At 41.1% G+C, this 21,820-nt stretch overlaps 1 protein-coding gene across 2 annotated transcripts in view; it reads left to right on the top strand.

Moving 5' to 3' along the window:
• Nucleotides 1-21,820, top strand: part of aass (aminoadipate-semialdehyde synthase) — a 73,838-nt gene that overhangs the window by 42,072 nt on the left and 9,946 nt on the right. For both annotated transcript variants that reach the window (XM_043709191.2, XM_043709192.2), the window contains exons 12-19: nucleotides 1,401-1,463; nucleotides 1,562-1,629; nucleotides 6,513-6,634; nucleotides 8,857-8,986; nucleotides 10,276-10,386; nucleotides 15,633-15,741; nucleotides 16,243-16,383; nucleotides 18,322-18,489. In XM_043709191.2, coding sequence (XP_043565126.2) covers nucleotides 1,401-1,463; nucleotides 1,562-1,629; nucleotides 6,513-6,634; nucleotides 8,857-8,986; nucleotides 10,276-10,386; nucleotides 15,633-15,741; nucleotides 16,243-16,383; nucleotides 18,322-18,489 — 912 coding nt within the window. The remainder of the gene's footprint in view (nucleotides 1-1,400; nucleotides 1,464-1,561; nucleotides 1,630-6,512; nucleotides 6,635-8,856; nucleotides 8,987-10,275; nucleotides 10,387-15,632; nucleotides 15,742-16,242; nucleotides 16,384-18,321; nucleotides 18,490-21,820) is intronic.

Raw genomic sequence — 21,820 nt, 5'->3', positions numbered from 1 at the left:
TGAACCCAGGCTACCAATGTCCATAGGGAGGGGGACTACCGCTGCCCCTGGCCCACAAGAGGGCAATTCAAGAGTTCGAATCCAAGTCTGTAATCACTTGCAGCTGATTCTGTCTTTGGAATGGCAGGTACGGGAATGTGGTGCTGGAAAAGCACAGCAGGTCAGGCAGCATCTGAGGAGCAGGAAAATCGATGTTTCAGGCTAAAGCCCTTCATCAGGAAGGGCTGATGAAGGACCTTTGCTCGAAGCATTGATTTTCATGTTCTTGGTTGCTACTTGACCTGCTGTGCTTTTCCAGCACCACACACTCGACTCTAATCTCCAGCATCTGCAGTCCTCACTTTCGCCTCGGTATGTGAATGTGACAGTTTAAGGTTGTGAAATCAGTCATGCATTAATTAATTAATCCAGTAATGGAAACATTGTCAACAAAACACAATAGCATTTTTTAAATTAAACATTAGCTTCTTTTAATGGAAAACCTTTAAAGTGGGTTGCTTTGATTCTTGCTTTTGACAGTTCCAAGGAGTATATTTATATCTAATGCACATTTGATGAATATGAACTTATGCACATTCATGTCTACATTTAAGTCTCAAAGGGTACCTGTCTCTTCCATGTGTATCTTCCCTTTCGGAGATTTCATCCTTAAGTACACTGTGCTTTGTATATACAATTTTGCAACTCTGTCTGCTAGTTAGTCTGCTTTGGTTTGTAAGCTGGAATTACTGAAATCAATCAGCCTTCTGTAGAATCTGTTTCATAATTTATTATGTAGTTTACAGTTTTAAAGTGCACTAATCCAGGGAGTTAGTCAGCATCTGATGAGTGTCTAATTATTAGGCCAGGATTAATGTGACACTGACCTCCCCTGGAGATGCCCTGGAATATCCAAAGAGATGCCTCACCTCTCCAAATCACTTGGCAAAATTTAGACCTGCTTTTACTAGGTCTGATCTGTGACATTATGTTTCATGTGCCTAGGTAGTCAAGATCAGACATGAATGGAGGGAGTTGTTGAGTTATCTTGTAGCTGGCTTTACAAAATGTGCATGCCCTCCCTCCCCATGCAATAAAGAAGTGATTTCAGATCTCCACCTTCTCAGGCCAGCCTGTTGGGCATTTCTGCCTTTCTCTGTTACTATTTAAGAATTCTCCAGTGTTTTACTTCCAAACAGTGGAATTTGTACTTGCCATTTCGAAGTGGTGAAGTTAATCTTTGAACAGCTGACTTGGATTGATATAGCATAAGTTCTTGTTCCTGGATAATGTATGTAGAGTTAATGTTTACAATTGGATTAGCTGCCTTTGTGGAGACTGACACACTTTTAGGCATGTTTTTTAAATCCAAATTTTATTTGATATTTCTAAAAGGAGTGTCTGATTTCCTTCAACTACAGTTGACCTCTGATGCTACACAACCCTTTGAAAAGGAGAATGGTTTAACCCCGGTTATTCGGAATGTAAGTGACCTTCAGCACTTCGCTTTGTGTATTTTATTGTCCGCCACAGCTCCAGTAACATTGTAACGTATGTGCTATTTCAAACTGATCACTTTTAGGCTGTAATTGCATCCAATGGTTCACTGACTCCAAAATTCAAATATATCCAGAAGTTAAGAGCGAACAGGTAAGCTGTACTCTTGTCTCAGCTGTCCGCCTTATTGTGACGAATGCTGTGTAAATCATAAGTATTAGAAATGTCAACTATTGCAGTGTTGCACTGAGCTTAGTTTTGTGGCATCTGATAACTTGGGGAGAAATTTATTGTGTTTCACTGAAATAATGAAATTATTTTAAATTGGATGTTTTCCATTGTTTTTTTTTTGGAGTTGGCGACTTACAGACTCATAGAGATGTATAGCATGGAAACAGACCCTTCGGTCCAACTCATCCATGCTGACCAGATATCAGAAATAAATCTTGTCCCATTTGCCAGTGCTTGGCTTATATCCCTCTAAACCCATCCAGATGACTTTTAAATGTTGTAATTGTACCAGCCTCCACCACTTCCTCTGGCAGCTCATTCCATACACACACCACCCTCTGCATGAAATGGTTGCCCCTGAGTCCCTCTTAAATCGTACCCTTCTCACCCTAAACCTATGCCCTCTAGTTCTGGACTTCTCTACCCTGAGGAAAAGACCTTGTCTATTTACCCTATCCATGCCCCTCATGATTTTATAAACCTCTATAAGGTCTTAAACCTAAGGACGTCATGTAAGTGTTTTTGACTGAGCTGGGATCTCGGGAGCATTTTAAAAATGAAGCATGGAGATCCTGATTCCAGGATTTTCACCCCATTCCCAGTGTTTCTGATTTCTGGGATTTTTTTTTGTGGGTGGCCTGCTGACTTCCATTGTGGAAAACAACTCCTCCCACTCCTCAGCAGTTTCCGTGGAGTCAGCCAACTTTCTAAAACACTGGGATTCATTTCATGTCAAAGGTGTTATTAATGGGTGGCACAGTGGTTAGCACTGCTGCCTCACAAGCTCCAGAGACCCGGGTTCAAATCCCGCCTCAGGCAACTGTCTGTGTGGAGTTTACACATTCTCCCCGTGTCTGCATGGGTTTCCTCTGGGTGTTCCGGTTTCCTCCCACAGTCTAAAGATGTGCAGGTTAGGTGAATTGGCCATGCTAAATTGCCCGTGGTGTTAGGTGAAGGGGTAAACGTAGGGGAATGGGTCTGGGTGGGTTGCTCTTCGGAGGGTCGGTGTGGACTTGTTGGGCCGAAAGGCCTGTTTCCACACTGTAAGTAATCTAATCTAAACTATAGTCTGCCTGAGAGAACATCCTCCTCATGACACCAATGTCAAGATAGGCCCCTCCTTCCACACCCTACACTCCAACTGTCCGTTGTGCAAAGGCCGGGCACTCCGCACATTGCAGAACAAACATGCTGCAGTGAAAGTTGGGGGAGGGGGCACAAAGCAGATGTGAAACCAGGTTGAAGATGCAATCAGATATGGAAGGAATGTGAAGGTCAATCCGGTAGGTGTAGAAAACATGGGCTGGATTCTGCACATGAGAAGTCTAGAAAGCTATATTATTATATATTATAATGTAAGAGCTTGACTGGTAAGGTGGATCAATTTAGCGCATTGATCAGCACATGGGAATATGATTTTGTTGCAATCACTGAGATATGGTTGAAGGGAGTACAGGACTGGCAGCTCATCATTCCAGGGTATCGAAGTTTCAGACACAATAGTGGGGGTTGGGGTGGGATGGGAGCACAGTAAGAGGGGTAGCGGAATTATATTATTGATAAAGGAAAATGTTTACTGCAGAAATGAGGGAGGATGCCTTAGCAGGCTTTTCAAATGCTGCCTTATAGGGGAGATTACTTTGCTGGGATTATACTCCAGACCTCTTACAAATCTTCTCCAAACTCGAAGACCTCTTAACAGTCAGAAGGAGATAGAGGAGCAGATATGTCAACAAAACACAAAAAGGTGTGAGAGAAACAGGGTTATAGTTTTAGGGAACTTTTACTTTGCTGGGATTGTCCTAGTGTGAAAGGATGTGACAGGGTGGAATGTTTAATGTATATCCAGCAGAGCTTTTTGCACTAGTACATAGGTAGACCCAAGTAGGCAGGCAGACTTAGATTTTTAAAGTTTTGTTTATTATCACGTAGATGGGGCAGTGCGGGACCTATTCCTAGGAAATGAAGCCAGTCAAGTACTTGAAGTTTGAATGGGGGCGGGGGGCATTATTTGGAGATAGTGACCATAGCTCTAGCTTCAAGGTCATTATAGAAAGGGATAAGGATAATGCAGAAATTAAGTATCTAAATTGGGGGAAGGCTGATTTCAATGTTATTACACAGAATCTGGCAAACATAGACTTGGAGCAGCTACTTGCATGTAAGTCTACATTTGGAAAACGTGAGTGTTTTTTTAAAAAGTGGTGTAGTGAAAATTCAGAGCAAGCGTGTTCCTCTTAAGAGCAAAGGCAGCCAGTTCAGGGAACCTCGCATATGTCAAGACAAATGTTTTGAGTGTTTGATAAAGAAAAAGACTGAAGCATGTGTCAGGTATGCATTAAAAAAGGGGAGGCTGTTCAAAAGTATAAAAAGGAAATTAAGAAGGCATAGAAGGGCGATGTATAAATTTGACAGATGGGACCAAGGAAAATACCAAGACTTTTTGTATGTATATTGAAAGCAAGAGGATAACTGGGGAAAGAGTGGGATCTGTTCGACATTAAGGAGGCTATCTGTGCATGGAGATCTTAAATATATACTTTGCATCTGTATTCACACAGGGGAAAGACACTGCAGCTCGGGATATCAGTTGGGATGGTGAGGTTCTAGAACATGTTAAGATTAGTAAGAATGAGTTATAAGATGCATTAGCGGTCTTTAGGTTTATAGATCTAGTGAGGTTGATGAGATGTATTTTAAGCTGCTATAGGAAGAAATGGAGGAGGTTGCTAGGGCCCCAGTGTTTATATTTAATACTCACTAGCCTAGATGACTGGAAGATAGTAAACATGGTTCCTTCATTCAAGAAGGGCAGCATGGATTAACCATGTAATTATAGACCAGTTAGTCTGACATCAGTGATAGGGAAATTATTGGAAAAAATTCTGAAAGACAGGAATTGAGCAGGGATAGACAGCACAGATTTGTTCAAGGCAGGTCCTGTTTGACTAAATTGATTGAGATTTTTGAAAAGGTGACTAAATATATTGATGAGGGTAGTGCAATTGGTGTGGTTTATATGGACTACAGAAATGGATCTTTGACATTGAAGGCTGGTCCGAATGGTAAGAGCCCATGGGATCCATGGCACGTTGGCAAATTGCATCCAAAATTGGCTTACAAACAGGTGCAAAGGGATGGTGGAGGGTTGTTCTTATGATTGGAAGCCTGTGACCCAGTGGTGAAAACAAGGGTGAGTGATGGGACCCTTGCTTTTATTACAAACATTAATAACTTGCATATGAATGTAGAAAGTTTAATTAATAAGTTTCAGACGACTCAAAAATTTGTGTTGTTGATAGGAGATTGGTCTCAGGCTACATCTGATATTGATCAACTGGTAAATTGGGTAGAGTGATGTCAGATTGAATTTGATTCTGTTAAGTGCAAGGGGATGCATTTTGGAAGGCCTGATAAAGGGAAGGATATACAATTGAATGATATATCCTTGGGCGGTACTGAGGAACAAAGGGATCTTGATGTACACATCCGTAGATCCCTGAAGGTGTCAGCACAAATAGACAGGACAGTATTGAAGACATATGGGATGTTTATCTTTGTTAACTGGGGCTCCTCCTAGAATATAGGAGGAAGGAAGTCTTGTTACAACTTTATAAAACATTGATTAGACCACAGATAGAATTTGAGAGACAGATTGGCCATTTACATGTTCTACTGATTTAACCCTAGCCAGCTAAGGTTTCCCAGCCCTGGGACATTAGGCACCTTAAAGGAAGCGGGGCCAGGTTCAGCTAGGAAATAATTACTTTTTCTGCACTGCTTGTGGACCCAGAGGTGTACGTCCAAACTATGAAGCTTCATCACACAGCATCCATCCCTATCAGACCTTCTCTCTACACTAAGACCTCCAGGATTGATTGTAGTGCCTCACCAACGTTAGGGTTGGAATTGAGCTTCAGGAGCAGCGCATTATCTTTGAATTTGACACTCTACAGTCTTCTGGAATCAACTTTAAATTTTGATCATAATATCTGCCTCTGTCTTGTTCTATGTGTTCATTTTCTACCTTTGTTCTGTTTTGCTAAGTTGGCTTCATTTTGTTTCTTTCTTTGTTCCTTCATGTTGTATGCAGATGCTGTTTAAGTAGCAATTCATGTCACATTTGGACATAATCTTTGTTTCTTCAATATATCCATCAACATTCTTTTTGACTGTTGCAGCATGTAATCTTTTGTTACTTAATCTGCCCTAGCCTTGGACCTTTTGCAGATTTCCTTGGTGCTTCCTGACCTTCTCCCCTCCCACTAACTTAGAAACTCGATGTAAAGTAATGAAGAGGAATTGAAATGCAAGGTCACTGACTTTTAAAAGACAAACTCCATTTATCCCCAGGGATACTGCCTTATTTGTTTTTTATTTCCAGTTTATTCTTATTTTCAGATATCTAGCATCTTCAATAGTTTGTTTTTGTATTTAGTATTGGGTCAACCTGCTCTAGAGTCCTCACTACCCAACTGGAAGATAAATCTATCAGTCAGATTAACTGCCAGCGAGGACCCTGTCAAATATGAAAGACGTACAGTATTTAGTTTCATTTATCTCCCCTCACCTGCCTAGGTAGCTTGTCCTGCTGATATCCCAGACACAGGCAGTATGTCATATAATTTCATGAATTTTATTTGGTGCTACACTTATCGATTTTAAAATCAATTTTGGATCAAATAGAATTTTAAATTAAGTTTATCTGTTTGCATGCAGTTTGTACATGTTTTTCTCTAACAATCCTTGGAACTGTGTCATTTGACAGTCTGCCACTCCTCTAACCTGCATTCTGGTGTTTTTAGGGAGTCTGCTCAAATTAGGAACATGAGTGCAAAAGGTCGGGTGTTGTTACTTGGTTCCGGTTATGTATCAGGACCAGTCTTGGAGTATTTCACCAGGGACACGGATATTGAGGTGACTGTAGGTAAGCACCCCTTTCGTACCTTTTAAAGTTTGCTTTTATTGGGTTTTGCTTTAGTCATCATATTGGCCTGGCAGCTATGTGTAATAACATGGAAAATGAACTCAAGAAAATTCCCTCTGGTATTTCTGTTGAGATTGTCAATGGATAGAAACAAAGATGAGCAAAGTAAGTATTTTTGAAAATGTTCACTGAGTAGTAACTTTTCATGAATGGAAAATTAAAATTATTGGTGACCTTAAAGTGAAAACTGTAGCAGCAATTAAAAACTCTAGAAATACTCAGCAACTCACTCATTGCCAAAAAGAAAAAAATGGAGATTACTTTTTTTGATGTTTCAACAGTAATGTGTTTCAACAGTAGTGCATTTTGAAACTCCATGGGAAGTTTGGTCAAAATATGTGAATATACCTTTTCTCTCCCTAATTGGAGTAATTAAAAACATTGTTCTACTTCTCAAACATTCTTACCAGCACTGCTCCTGCTCAGTTTACTCCATAATTGTCTCCTGTATTTTTAAATTTAAAACAAAGAAGTTCAGAAAAAGTTGCTCTTTATCAATCCACTGCACATTCCAGGGTTTTCAAAAAAAAAAGTCCTGAATCTCTGAAATAAGTGAGCTGATCTAAAAGGTTGGACCTGATAAATGATTATCAGTTAAGCTATGATTAATAGTTAAGCTATTGATCACGAAGGAAGGGGGTGAGAAGTGGTCTGAGCTAAGGACAGTGAAGGAACAGTAATAGATATATTCAAGTCAGGATAATGAGTGGCTTGAAGAGGAACCTGAAGGTGGTGATGTTCCCATGTATTTGTTGTTCTCTTAGATGATTGTGGTCATGGGTTTGGAAGGTGCTATCTAAGAAGCCTTGGTGAATCTTGTAGATGGTACGCACTGCTGCTACTGAGCATCGGTGGTAGAAGGAGTGGATGTTTGTAGATGTACTGACAATTGAGACTTGGATGGTGTCAGGCCTTTTAGGATTGCTTGAAGCTGTACTCATGCAGTCAGGCAAAAGGAGAGTATTCCTTCAAGCCCCTCACTCGTATGTTCTGTGTGGCACACAATCTTTGTGCGGTCAAGAGGTGAGTTCCTCACTGTAGGGTTCTTAGCCTCTGACCTGTTGTTGGAACCACTGCTTTAATATGGCTAGTCCATTTTAGTTTCTGCTTAATGGTAAACCACCCCACCCCCACCCCCTCATCTCCCCCCCGCAACCCTGCCAAGGATATTGATCTTGGGGATTGAGAGATGTTTAATACCATTGACTGTCAAGCGAAGATGATTAGATTCTCTTTTTGGAGATTATCAATGCCTGCCACTTATGTATCATGAATGCTACTTGCTACTTTTCAGCCCAGTCTGGATATGCCCAGGTCTCCTTCCAGGTGCTCCCTTCATTTGGCCATGGACTGCTTCAGTAGCGTCCTACAATGATCAATGTTGGATCTGCAAGCATTCAGCATATTTATTTGCAAGTAAGAAGATGAGGCAGAAAGCCACGTGTTCAGTTTTGCTAATGGTGTAAATGCAGTTGGCATTTATTTTGTGTCAGGAGAAAGTTAGGTCTGCAGATGCTGGAGATCAGAGTCAAGAGTGTGGTGCTGGAAAGGAACAGCAGGTCAGGCAGCATCCGAGGAGCAGGAGAATCGATATTTCAGGCATAAGCCCTTCATCAGGAATTTATTTTGTGTTCATCAGTTGTGATTGTTAATGTCAAGACTGACATTTATTGTCCAACCCTAATTATCCTTTCTCAAAAACGGTCATGATGAGCCTTTTTGAACTGTTTGACTTTCTACTTTAAATATTCTCAGATCTTTGTATGCCAAACCTGATTAAGATCTCCTGAAAAATTGAATCTCCAACTGTAGCATTCCTCAGTGTGGCATGAGAGTGTCAGTTTAGATTTTGAAATCAAACTTCTGGGTTAAGACTTAAACACACAAGCGTTTGAGGTGAGAGATTTGAGTGCTCTCACTGTCAAAGATGCCACACACAAAGGAATAAGGACTGAGCATTCGCTGAATAAAATGAAGAGTTTGAACATGTACAAGAACTGCTTTAATATCTCCCTTCAAAATACATAATGTTAGTTGGAAAACTGAACAAAATAAAACTTTTAGGAGAATTCTTATGATTGTATTTTGTATACTTCATATTTTTTTAATTTGAGCAGATAACAAGAAATTAAGCTAATATCTGATTTTATTTTATTTGACAGCATCCGCACTCCAAGACCAGTTAGAAAAACTGACTGCTAATTACAACCATACAACTCCAGTTACACTAGACATGAAGAAGGATAGGGACAAACTCACCTCACTAGTGAAATCCCATGACCTTGTGATCAGGTTAGTTCATTGTCTTTGTAAGGCCTAATGTCTCCTTTTTCTTTTCCCTCTTTTGTCTTCTCCCTTCCTTGGTGTCAAGGTAAAGCTGGTTGCTTACTCTCCTCCACCTGTTAGTCACCCATTTCTTTTCTAATTCCACTGTGCTAAAGCCACTCTTACCACAGTGTCCTTCCAGCTAATCTTAAGCCGTGCTCGCCATGTCCTTCATGGTAATCTCACCTCTGTCATTTGTTTCATGTTTCCACTCTCATTCAACAACTGATGACAATACCATTTCAGTGTCCAGTTGGCTACTTCCCTCAATGTTCCCATTGTGTTCACTGACTCCCCCCCCCCCCCCCTCCAGGCCCCATATACTCTAAAGATGTGCAGGTTAGGTGAATTGGCCATGCTACATTGCTCATAGTGTTAAGGGAAGTATGAGTTAGGTGCTTTAGTTAGGGGTAAATGTAGAATAATAGGCGTCTGGGTGACATTTGGAGGATTGGTGTGGACTTGCTGGGCCAAATGGTCTGTTTCCACACTGTAGAGATTCTAAGTTTACTGGTTCCTGAAATTATCCTTTCTTGTCACTCCAGGCATCTATCTCTGCATCCACATTGGATCATGTTCCTCTCTTCTTGACCCTGTCTAATTTTCTGCACTATTTGCTTTTCAACAAGCTCACCAATTGAAATGTCTTCCTTCTTTCTAATCTGCCAATCACCTTTCTAAGTAAATGAGGGCGTTCAAACTTGTTCTTTCAATGATAAAGTTTCATCTGTTTTAGGGATCTGTTTCACGATGTTCCTTTAGTGTAGTATATTAGTGTTTTGCTGAATAGAGCCCTGGAACAGTGGGAAGGTAGCCATACTGCTATGGTGCTGTTTCAGTGCATTATGGAAAGATTCCTGATTACAACTGAAGAGTTTAGAGAGAGAACTGAAAAGGTATAGTGGTTCCTTCCAGGGATGGGGGACCTTAATAGGATCTCCCAATAGTGTTGATTTTTGGGATAAATAAGAGAATAATGGAGGAGGGCTACATGTGGGGATGATTAAGAGAAAGTTTTGTACACTATTATCACTTGTTAGCTTCAGCCTGAATAATTGCTGCAAATTGCTGATTTGGAGGAACTTGTCATTGGTTCCCTTATCTCTCATCTGTCACCAGCCTACACTGTATGTTACAGCCCTGCCCTCCCTGTCGCAGATTCTCCTGCCCCTCTACTTGGTCTGTCACAAACCGAAGCTGCCCATTGGTTGTTGCTCTAAAACAATCTTGATGACTTTTTTTGTACCCTTGTGTAGTTTGCTGCCTGGTGTTTTTCATCCCGTGGTGCTGAAGGAATGCATCGAACAAAAAGTGAACATGGTGACAGCAAGCTACCAGTCTCCTGAAATGAAAGAAATGCACCAAAGGTTGGTAATGCTGAAAGAGCCAGTTACTCAAAAGTGGAGCTTTACCTGTTGTTCCTTTTAGTCTCTGCTATTGAACTTCCAGCTGAATGGAATGCTATTTAGCTTTGTATTTGTCAAGTGTATTGACTTTGCCTGAAAAGAAATTTTATAAAATGTATGTAAGTTCCCCAGTGTACCAAGTTTTGAGAGATTTCAACACCGTAAGTTAGGAAGAACAGTTTTGAGTGGCAGTAAGTAGACTGAATTTATCACCAAATGAATGAAAGGAGAGTTTAAGATTGCTACTTAGAGGATTAATAGGATTTGGCATACTGTAGCAGTAATGGACCTAAATCTATGTAATTTTCAAAGCAGAATGTTCAAAATTTTGGCCAAGAAAGGGATTTAAGGTAAGAGGCCAGAATTTAGCAACCTTCTAGAAATGGCTGGGAGGTGCTTGTGATGGGGTGAGGAGAAATAGCATGCGAGGGGAGGTGGTCAGGAAATGTCAAGGAAAGATGGCACTCAGGGTTCCTGCTGTCTTGTTACATGTTATCCTGTCAGCCTTCTGGTTAGGTGCTAGAAGGGCTGAGAAGGTATAGTAGCAACTCATTGGCTCCTGGTGTCCCATAAATAATGGAGGCAGGGCTATCCCTCGTTATTCAGACTGTTGTCAGGACCCTTTACCATGCTGATAAAATTTCACTAGTTATACAATTTTAGCAGTGAGCACAGATAAGCACAAAAAGTAGTACGGCTTCTTGTGCTGTCAAATCCTGTAACTATACAGAGCTGCTTTGTGCAGAACATGACAGAAGATGTGACCTTGCTGGCTAATCTAAGAATGTTACATTTACAAGGTAACCTGGTATGAGTAATGAATAACTTTAAAAGAAATAATGACAACTCATAAACACCCCGACTATAACATGTAGTATCACTGAAAGTGCAATATGACATAGACTTGTCATAGCTTAAGCTGAAGGCATATACAACACTTCATTGCTTGCATGGTGCAAAATTAGAAATAAGATGTAGCATTTATGTAATGCAGAGAGACTGGATAACTGTGAATACATTTTGGAATTGTTTACCCTCCTCCAATTCCTCAGTCTTGACTCCACTAGCACCTCATTCAATGTAGCGCAGCCATGATCATGTTGAATGACGGAGACTGCTTGAGGCGCTGATGGCCTACCCCTGTTCCTTATGGACACGTTATCCTTCCTTTCCCCACTCCAGCCAATGCATTTTGCTTTTCTCCCATTTTGTTCAAGCTGTCATGTTCCCCCTTCCCCAGTCCACGTGATATTCTCAATCCTTCTGTTTGCTGGCTTCTGGCATCCGTTGGAGTGGCTCAGACTCCATGCTACTGCTGTCACAGGGGGATTGAAATCTGCTGCAGGCACTCAGCAATGTTTTGCTCATGATTCGCAATTATGGAAATGATTCCTGACAACAGAGTGCAACAATATTCAGTCTGAAACTGCAGTGGCAGATAACAATGACAATCTGTGTAATTTGCATAGCAACAAGTGAACACTGAATCTAAAACTCAGACATCTGAGTATAATGTTTGTCATGTACTTTGCTAATCATTAACCATTTGCTATCTGTACTTGCTTGGAATTTGATATTTTGTTCAATTCCTGTTAGATCTAAACTTAACTTTGTCTGGTTAAGTGCTGTGTTTTGAGTTGTACTGTAACCTTCATGGATTTGGTTCCACTAACCAACTGCTCTCAAGATCATGAATTGCTAATTCAATCAATGATGATCTGTGGTCCTCTGTGCAAGGTTCACATTCCTGGTTATCTTTGGAGGAATGATGAAAAGTCTCACAAATGCCTTTTAGCCAGTTTTCACTCTGGCTCATCAATATTTTTAAAGTGAGAGGAGAAAGATTTTATAAGGACCTGAGGGGCAACGTTTTCACCGAGGATGGTTAGTATGTGGAATGAACCACCAGCGGAAGTTGATATATGCAGGTACAGTTACAACATTTAAAAGACATTTGCACAGACTCCTGAATCAGAAAGGTTTGGGGAATATGGGCCCAACGCAGGCAAATGGGATGAATTCAGTTTGGGAAACTTGGTCAGTATGATCAAGTTGGGCCAACGATTCTGTTTCCATGATTAATCACTCATGTTTTTCTATTAGTTGCAGTGCAACAAGTGGGATATTTAACAGGTCCTTAACCTTGATTTCTACTAATCTGATATCAGGCTATAATGCTGGTGGAACTTTGCCCCAATAATAGACTTCAGTACACACCAGTGATTCACGCATGAGCATTCCTACAGAATAATTACAAACTCTAACTTATTCTCTGTCCGGAGATTTAATGTTATTTACAGAACAGACTTGATCTTCTCATTTATTTCCCTCCTCACTCCCTCCTAACTTGGTCTGCAATTATCTACCCAATTGTGCTTGCCTGAATTTACAAGATGCAAACTGCACCATAGCTATTGGATTTAAATCCACGCATCTAAGTGGTGAAAATCATTTGTAATTTCTTTTTACAGTTTAAAACTAACCCATTTAAAAACCGCGTGTAAGAGTGATGACATGCAGAGGCAACACCTCAGCACCGAGCTAGATATTATTACACTTGTATTGCAAAGTGACAAATAAATGCTTTTATCATATAACTGTTAACAATAGCATGATGATAATTAAGTATACAAATGGTGTATATTCGTGTAAACCTGTTCTACACTTGTAATTATTAGATTAGTAGCACTAGCAATTACAGATCTACTAAGATGCCATGATCTTTAGACTTTTCATAATCCATGAAGTCAATCAAATATCAGAGACCGAGCTAAAATGCAGCAGACTATTTAAGAAAAACGTGCTGAACTGAGTATGAAGGAAGAATGTAACCCTTCACTTTCTTGTGCATTCGTGGAACTAATGTTCTCTACTGGGAGAGAAAAAAATGATAGTTCAAGAGGAAAAGGGCTGGACAACTAACTCGGGATGAATCTAAACTTGTGAATGCCATCTCTCAGCTGGTGAATTCTTTAGAGGATATCTCTGCTTAATTCAGCAAGTTGAAGATCTGGAGCAACTTGTATGTAAAACATATGGGCAGCACGGTGGCACAGTGGTTAGCACTGCTGCCTCACAGCGCCTGAGACCTGGGTTCAATTCCCGCCTCAGGCGACTGACTGTGTGGAGTTTGCACGTTCTCCCCGTGTCTGCGTGGGTTTCCTCCGGGTGCTCCGGTTTTCTCCTACAGTCCAAAGATGTGCAGGTCAGATGAATTGGCCATGCTAAATTGCCCGTAGTGTTAGGTAAGGGGTAAATGTAGGGGTATGGGTGGGTTGCGCTTCGGCGGGTCGGTGTGGACTTGTTGGGCCGAAGGGCCTATTTCCACACTGTAATGTAATCTAAAAAATCTAATCTAATATCAGACGCAGCAGGAGCAACGACAGATAAAATCAGCTTAAATTCAAAACAATGCTGGAGAAATGCCAGACCTTGCAAAAATAGCTGAAAATGCAGAGCACACAAAAAAAATCTATAAATAAGTATGTAAGTTAGTTCACTGAGCTTGAAGGTTTGTTTACAGATGTTTTGTCACCATACTAGGTAACACCATCAGTGAGAGTCTCTGGTGAAGCGCTGGTGGTGTGCTTCAGTTGATTTCAGAAGAAATCATGCTAACACCCACAAACGGAGCTGCAGCAAGACATTATTTCAATGAGCTACATCACACTGCAGCACCCAAGAACTACAAAAAGCAGAAGGAAAAATATCGATACAATGTTTTCAAGAAAAACAGGTACCCAATAAACACAATCCACCAATTCCTCAGAAACAAACCCAAACAAGCAGACATAACGCAACCAAAAACTATAGCCACATTACCTTACATAAAAGACATATCAGAAATGACTTCCAGACTACTCAGAGCCTTTGGCATCATGGTAGCCCACAAACCTACCAACACGCTTAAACAGCGACGAATGAAACTAAAGGATCCAATAGATACCATCAGCAAATCTAACATCATTTACCAGATGCCATGCAAGAACTGTAAAAAAACACTACATCGGACAAACTACCAGGAAACTTGCCACCAGGATACACAAACACCAATTGGCCACCAAAGACACGACTCACTATCACTAGTTTCTATGCGTAGAGATAAAGAAGGACACCACTTTGACTGGGATAACATTCGCACACACATCCTAGGACAAGTGTAACAAAGACATGCACGAGAAGTTTTGTAGGTATGGCATTCTAACCAGAACTCCGTCAATAAACACATCGATTTAGACCCTATCAATCTTCCCGTGAAAAAAAGAACCGGAAATGCCATCACCCACCTTGAGAAACCAAGATCTATAAATAAAGAGGCGGGACATACCACCAGTGCTTCACCAGAGATTCTCACTGATGAGGTTACCTAGAATGGTGGCGAAACATCTGAAAACAAACCTTCAAGCTCAGCGAGCTAACTTACATACTTATCATCAACCTGAGCTACAAATCTTCTCAAAAATCGCTAGGATCTATAAATCATTAATGAGGGGGTGTGGATCTGTGTGGGATGCCCTTCTGAGGGTTAGTGTGGACTCACTGGGCCGAATGGCCTACTTCCACACTGTAGGGACTCTATGATTCTATTTTATATCAAAATAAGCTGGAAGCTCTTAAGGGGCAAAATGGGGAAGAGATTTGAATCATTTGAAACAGTTTGAGAGATCAGATCCGTCAGTAGTTAATCTGGTTTGAAAAAAAAATTGTCCAGTGCTTAAGCCCAAGCAAGTTCTCAATCAGCAACTGCAGTCATGAAAGTAAAATTGAAAACGTGTTCATGAATGCCAGACAATATCACTGACAGTGCCATAGATTGTAACAATCTGAGATCTGGATGCATCAACAACACTGTAGTCTTGCATGTTGTTATAAATAGTCAGACTTCCTTTTGGAAATGAGGGGAATGTTTCATCTATAGCTTATCTTTAAAATAGTTGAAAATCCTTTTTAAGGATGCCATGTGCTGCAAGTATATAACATTTGGACTCTGGGCAGTTAGTCTGTTGTGCATCTGCAGCCACATGCAGACATCAGTTGGTTTGCTGAAATAACTTGTGTGTTCCTGTTTTAAGTAAACTTAACGTGGAGCTCATCAATCCCTGGAAAGTGGTTAATCATTAACCTGAGACGTATGGAAATTATTGGGAGTAAAGAGGAGCTTGGTGATTAATTTTGAACAAATCTTTTATTGCTTATACCTCATTCAGTGCATTGGATGCTGGGATTACTGTTTTAAATGAGGTTGGTCTGGATCCGGGGATTGACCACATGCTGGCGATGAAACGCTTTGACGAGGCAAAAGAGCAAGGCTCAGTGGTGAGTGCTGTTGTCTGAAGCCATTTACTTCCAAAGATGATCAACTCTCAATTTGCGTTTGCAGTATTTATGCCAGAGAATTTAAATTTTAGTTCTGTTGATTTAGTCTAAGTAGCCAAGAAAAAAATTACTTTTCAAATCAGACTTACCTGTTAAGTAGTGAAAAAATTAAATATGTGGTGATAACTACAATAATGAACCCGACTTATACACGGTACTTGAATAAAATAGAAATTAAATGGGAACATTACCTACTCTGCCTTATTGTCGGACTAATTCAATGCGCATTATTTGGCTGGGGATTGGGGAAACACATCAGATTGTGCAAGTGTGAAGCATTGGCAATAGTTTTCATATATTGTGTGAGTAGACAGGTTTTATTAAAAGCCATGCATACTGACAGCGAAGCACATCTTTCATCAAGTTCTAAACTGAAATGTGCATTGCCTTTTCTGGGCCGTGATGTATGTTGCTATAATTTCTTCTTTTTTCTTTCATCAGATAGAGTCCTTTGTTTCATTCTGTGGAGGTCTCCCTGCCCCTGAATGTTCTGATAACCCCCTTGGGTACAAGTTTAGCTGGAGTCCGTCTGGAGCTCTGTTAAATACAATCCGCCCAGCCGTCTACTTAAAGGATGGAAAGGTAAAATATTAGTTCAACATTTTAGTTAATTATACTTGATTCCTATCTAACTGTTTCTTTCAGGCCATCCATGTCTCAGGGTCAAACAAGTCTTTTCAATAGTTAGTCCAAAAATTACCACAATCGGTATCACAAAGAGCTCATCCTTTAGTAGCTTATGAGTTGCTATGCATACAGGATCTGAAATCACATGTTAGAACATGGAGCATAGAACATTACAGCACAATGCAACAATCTGAAGCCCATCTAACCTAAACTATTCCATTATCATCCATATATTTATCCAATGACCATTTAACTGCCCTTAAACTTGGCGAGTGTACTACAGGCAGGCAGTGCATTCCAGGCCCTCTGAGTAAAGAACCCACCTCTGACATCTATCCTAGATTTATTACCCCTCAATTCAAAACTATGTCCCTTTGTGCTAGCCATCGCCATCCGAGGAAAAAGGCTCTCACTGTCCACCCTATCCAGTCCTCTGATCATCTTGTAAAATGTTCTTAGGATTTTGTTTTAAAATGTATCTTCTGCAGTTTTCCAATTTCTGAGTAGTAAAGCGCTGGATTCCACTGGAATGTGGCAGAGGTAGGTTTAATTGACGTGGTTGATCATTTGAATAGAAATAATGTGCATGGTTACAGGGAAAAGGCAGGAAATTGGCATTAATTCATAATGCTTTTTTAAAGAGGCAGTGCAGACATGGACTGAATAGCCTCCTTCTGCACTATAACACTGATTCTGAGTGTAGGGTGAGAGGTGGGTGGGTGGGTAGTCGATTGCCAGGAGGGTTATAGAGTGCCATTTATGTTAAAGGGGTAGGGTAGCTGTTGATGGGGGACCAAGTGTGCCTGGTGGGTCGGAAGTAAGTTGCTAGGTGATGCCATGTCGGTGGGGAGCAAGGTGCCAGATGGGTGCTAGGTACTGGCATCAGGATGGTTAGATGAGAGCTGAAAGTGGTGAGGTTGTGAGGGTGGTCAGGTTGGCAGGTGGGTGCAGATGTGGGCTGTCAGGTCGGGGTTCAGTAGTGTTGTCAGCTCCACTCAGTTCAGGGGGTTGGAGAGTGTTGGTCCTGGCATGTTTTCTTGGATCTGGGCAGTTTAGGTGTCGAAGGATTGGATGTTAGTTGGTGAGGAGTTTCAGATCCATGAAGGATCGGGTCCTGGGGAGCCACAGGTGTGGAGAACAGGTACCAGAGGGTCAATGGGAATTGGGTGTCAGGATGGGGCAGTGCTGCGATGGGGGTGATTGGAGTTGGACAGAGTGGAGTTTGAATCAGTGAACTGTCAAGGGGGACAGCGGGGTGTTTCTAGATTAGGGGGATGGGTGTCAGGTGCCTGTGAAGGTTTGGTAAACGTAGAGCAGCCTTTAATTCCTTTAACCCTTTTTGGATAAGTATTAAGAACTCTCTGACATTGCTGATTCTAGCTCAGTGTTGGGGGATGTTTTCAAGAAACTTTCAGATGCTGGGGAAATGCCCACTGAAAGTTTATATTACCTGGGTAATGTTGGAACTTCTGAATGGTCCTCAATTGTATGTTGCAACAATGAGGAAGATCTGGGCCACTGTCTTTGACTTATTTGGATGCATGTTTTCATTGAAGCAATGATTTTGGCCATTTTTCAGTCATATTCCGTTCAGAGAGCCTAATCTGTAATGACACATACATAAACCGATAATGTATGAAACTGATATTGGGAAGCAGTGTTCTGTTAATTATTATCCTCTATGTTGTTCACCAGTAAATGTGGGATAATAGCTCACCATATGTGACATCCTTCTAAATGCTTGTTGAGATATCCTTGGGTATTGCCAGCAAAATTATAAACTTTGCAAGTGATTTCTGAAGCTGTTATTGCACAGTAACCCAAAGGATTCTTCAGCTCACTTTTTAAATGTGTGTTTTTAGGACATAGTGTTTTTTTTTATCTGATGTGCAGGTAGTTGACATCCCAGCTGGAGGTGCTATTCTCGACAGCGCAAGTCCAATGGCCTTCTTCCCAGGTTTCAACCTAGAGGGTATACCAAACCGAGACAGCCTCAAATACGCAACATCATATGGCATTGAATCAGCTCATAGTTTGTTACGGGGTACCCTGAGGTATAAGGTAAGAAGTTAAAAATTCAAAGTTCTCAATTCAGGGTGAAAAATTGTAAGTTATCAACAGAAAATGTGTGGAACAACTGGGACTAATTATCCAAGGCCTCGTCATGCGAAGCTGATTGTTACTCTTTTATCAGGAAGAGTAACAGTAGTGCTGCTGCAGCAGCTGATCCTCAGTATGCAGTATCGTCAGCCGAAAGCAATTCTCTGACGATTTAGTGCACCTTTCTATTTATCTTGGGTGAATGAGGCTGAGCCATTTTTTTTTTTTGTTTTTGTCAGCTGTGCTATGTAAGTTTGAACCCTGACAATGTATGACAAGGACAAAGAGAAGAACAAGATAAGGAGCATCGCTAACAGAACACAGCCCTGTTTGAACATGCAGTTCTGATGTTGCTCTGTCATACTTACATGCCATGTTGTCATTTTTAAAAAAAAACTAATTGAACGTCTTCAGTGGAATGTTTCCATTAGCTTGAATAAGTTCAATACTATAGTAAGATCTATGAAAGCAGTATATAATGGTCTCCTTTGGTCATTGCATTTATCTTGCAGCTCCTGTATTGAGAAAATCATCTCAACTTTTGGATCTTCCATTCTGTGATCCTGGGTTAACCAGAAAATGCAGTCTGACCAGGGTAACACAGTCTAATACTTTTCTTGAAATGGTCAGCAGGTTGAAACTTTACATCACATACATCCTGCGGCACTGGGTCCCTCCCAGAGATAGAATACATTTAAGACATCATTCTATTTCCTTTCTGCACTGTGTGGAGGAATGCTGAAGTGTATTTGTTCAATAGAGTTGCAGAACTATTTGTTTTTGTCTGTGTGGGAGCTTGGCTCATGGACATAATTGGCTGGAGCCAAGATAAGAATCATAGAATCCCTACAGTGTGGAACATGCCCTTCGGCCCAAAACGTCCACACCGATCCTGTGAAGAGTAACCCAGCCAGGTCCATTCCCCTACACTATTACTCTACACTTACCCCTGAGTAAGGCACCGAACCTACACCTTCCTGAACATTATGGACAATTTTGCATGGCCAATCCACCTGACCTGCACATCTTTGGACCGTGAGAGGAAACTGGAGTACCCAGAGGAAACCCACGCAGACACAGGGAGAATGTGGAAATTCCACACAGACAGTCGCCTGAGGTTGGAAGTGAGTTCCGTACAGCAAAGTGTAAACCTTGTTCATACACGTTCTCTGTTGGATGAACTTGGAATGTTTTGCTTTGTTATCCACTCTTGGCAAGCCTGGTCTCTTGTGAGAAGGCTGTGTTGATTTTCAGCCTATCAGGGTATATGTTGATCACTGCTATTTTTCCAAACTATCAACAAGTTATAAGTGGCCTTTCAGTCCTGTAGACTGGTCCTGACATGCCAACTTGACAATCAAAAAGGTGGCATCTTCAACTTGTTTTACTTAATTGCCTGATGCAATGGATTCTGTTCGCTTGTTGACCAGAGACTCTAACTTCCAAGTACTCACTGAAGGAGATGGATCATGGAAAATGAGCTTCTGACTGCTTGAGAGATAGGTATTGGCTGACCAATGGGACATGATGGTTCCTTTCACTGTCACAGACAGCCTCCCAGCACCTGTCCTGTTCATTGGTCTGTACTATAACCTATAACTGCTGTCTCCTGGGTTGCATTAATGCTCTGCTGTTGAACTAGAACGTCCTCTCCAGGGCACCAGCCTGTGCAAAATCTGTGGAGAGCAGATGTCAAGGTATTCCTTTTCAAGTTCCCTAGTTGGAATCAAAGGAATGCAAAATGACAAGTGCTGTTCTGAGGGAGGGTCACTGGACCTGAAACATGAACTCTGATACTGCCAAACCTCAGCAATTTCTGGTTTTGATGCAAAGTACTGGGTTTGGCATGGGCTTCAGTAGTTGACTGAAGGACAACATATTGAGACATCAGTTTGGCCAAGTGCACCACTCGAGAATTTTGTCAGAATTTGCTCCCTTGGCTTTCACTCTCCTGAGACATCCACAAGGTAGTGGAGTTATTTGCATACCTCCGGGAGTTTGGTTCATGAGTGCCAGGGTTTAACCACATGTCTTTGGAGTTGCCCATTGCATGGCTGGGGCAAAAGCCTTGTCAGAGCTCCTCTGGAGTTTTGACTTGGAGCCTCAAGGGGCCTAGTTTCTTGACACCAAAAGGAGGCAGGAACTGGGGACTTGCTGATGGAAAGACTGTGTCCTACAGGGTGAGATTTGCACATTTGACTTTTTTTTCATATCGCTGCTAGTATAAAAATGAAAAGCAAATTAGTGTGAAAACGAGAAGTAGCAAGCTAACTCTCTTCATCCATACGTGAGACACCTCACTGCAAACTGTTGGATGTGCAAGTTAGGTATAATGAGTCTAATATTGTGAGGGAGTACCTACATTAGTGAAGAGGAAATGTCTATAGATGTAGTCTAAGTGGACTTCCAGGAGACACCCAGCATAGTTCCACTTAAAGGAATTACCTAAAATGGAAACTCCTGGGAATAAAGGAAAATGATTAATTTGATTTAGAGATAGGCCAGATGATGGCAGTTAGGACAGGTTTCAAAGAAAATGTTCCATAAGAACATGTGCATGGGTTTCATCCTTTTGGAAGGATGCAGTGCAGTTCCACTGGAATGTTCCCAGGATTTTGGGGGTTGTATTATGTACCCTGGGATGTAGAAAGTGGAGGATGATTGAATTGAGGGTTTAGGAATTTAGAAAGTAATTGGAAGGGTAGAAGCAGGAAAGCATTTCCTGGTGGTGAGGGAGTCCAGAACAAAAGCTAGGAATCCTAAAATCAGTGTCAACCATCTGGGAGAAAAGTTAGAAAATACTTCTTCATACAACAATGGTAGAAGTGTGAAAGATTGTCCCACAAAAATAGTTGTTCAGTCAATAATTTTCATCTGTGATTGATAGATTTTGTTTTTTGTTTTGCTAGGCAAGGCTGGAGATCTGGAGCGAAAAGAGGCAAATAAATTGATTAGCAATGATCTCTCTGGATTGTGGAGTAGTTTACATGCGCTGTTCTTTTGTTCCTAATAAAACCTTCCTCTTAAAACCTTCCCTAATAAAAACCAAAAGAACTGCGGATGCTGTAAATCAGAGACAAAAACCGAAGTTTCTGGAAAAGCTCAACAGGTCTGGCAGCATCTGTGGAGAGAAATCAGTTCAACAGTTCTGAGGAAGGGTCATGGGACCCAAATCGTTAACTCTGATTTCTCTTCATGATGCTGCTCGACCTACTAAGTTTTTCCAGCAACTTCTGTTTTTGATTAAAACTTTACCTTCTGGATATATTAACAAGTCTGTTGTTGCATTTTG

The sequence above is a fragment of the Chiloscyllium plagiosum genome, unplaced genomic scaffold, assembly GCF_037043375.1.
Source record: "Chiloscyllium plagiosum isolate Xiang-an unplaced genomic scaffold, Cpla_swu_hap1 HiC_scaffold_19, whole genome shotgun sequence".
Taxonomy (NCBI): Eukaryota; Metazoa; Chordata; class Chondrichthyes; order Orectolobiformes; family Hemiscylliidae; genus Chiloscyllium; species Chiloscyllium plagiosum.
Note: the sequence above shows the minus strand (reverse complement) of the source record. Positions and strands in the feature narration are given on the sequence as shown.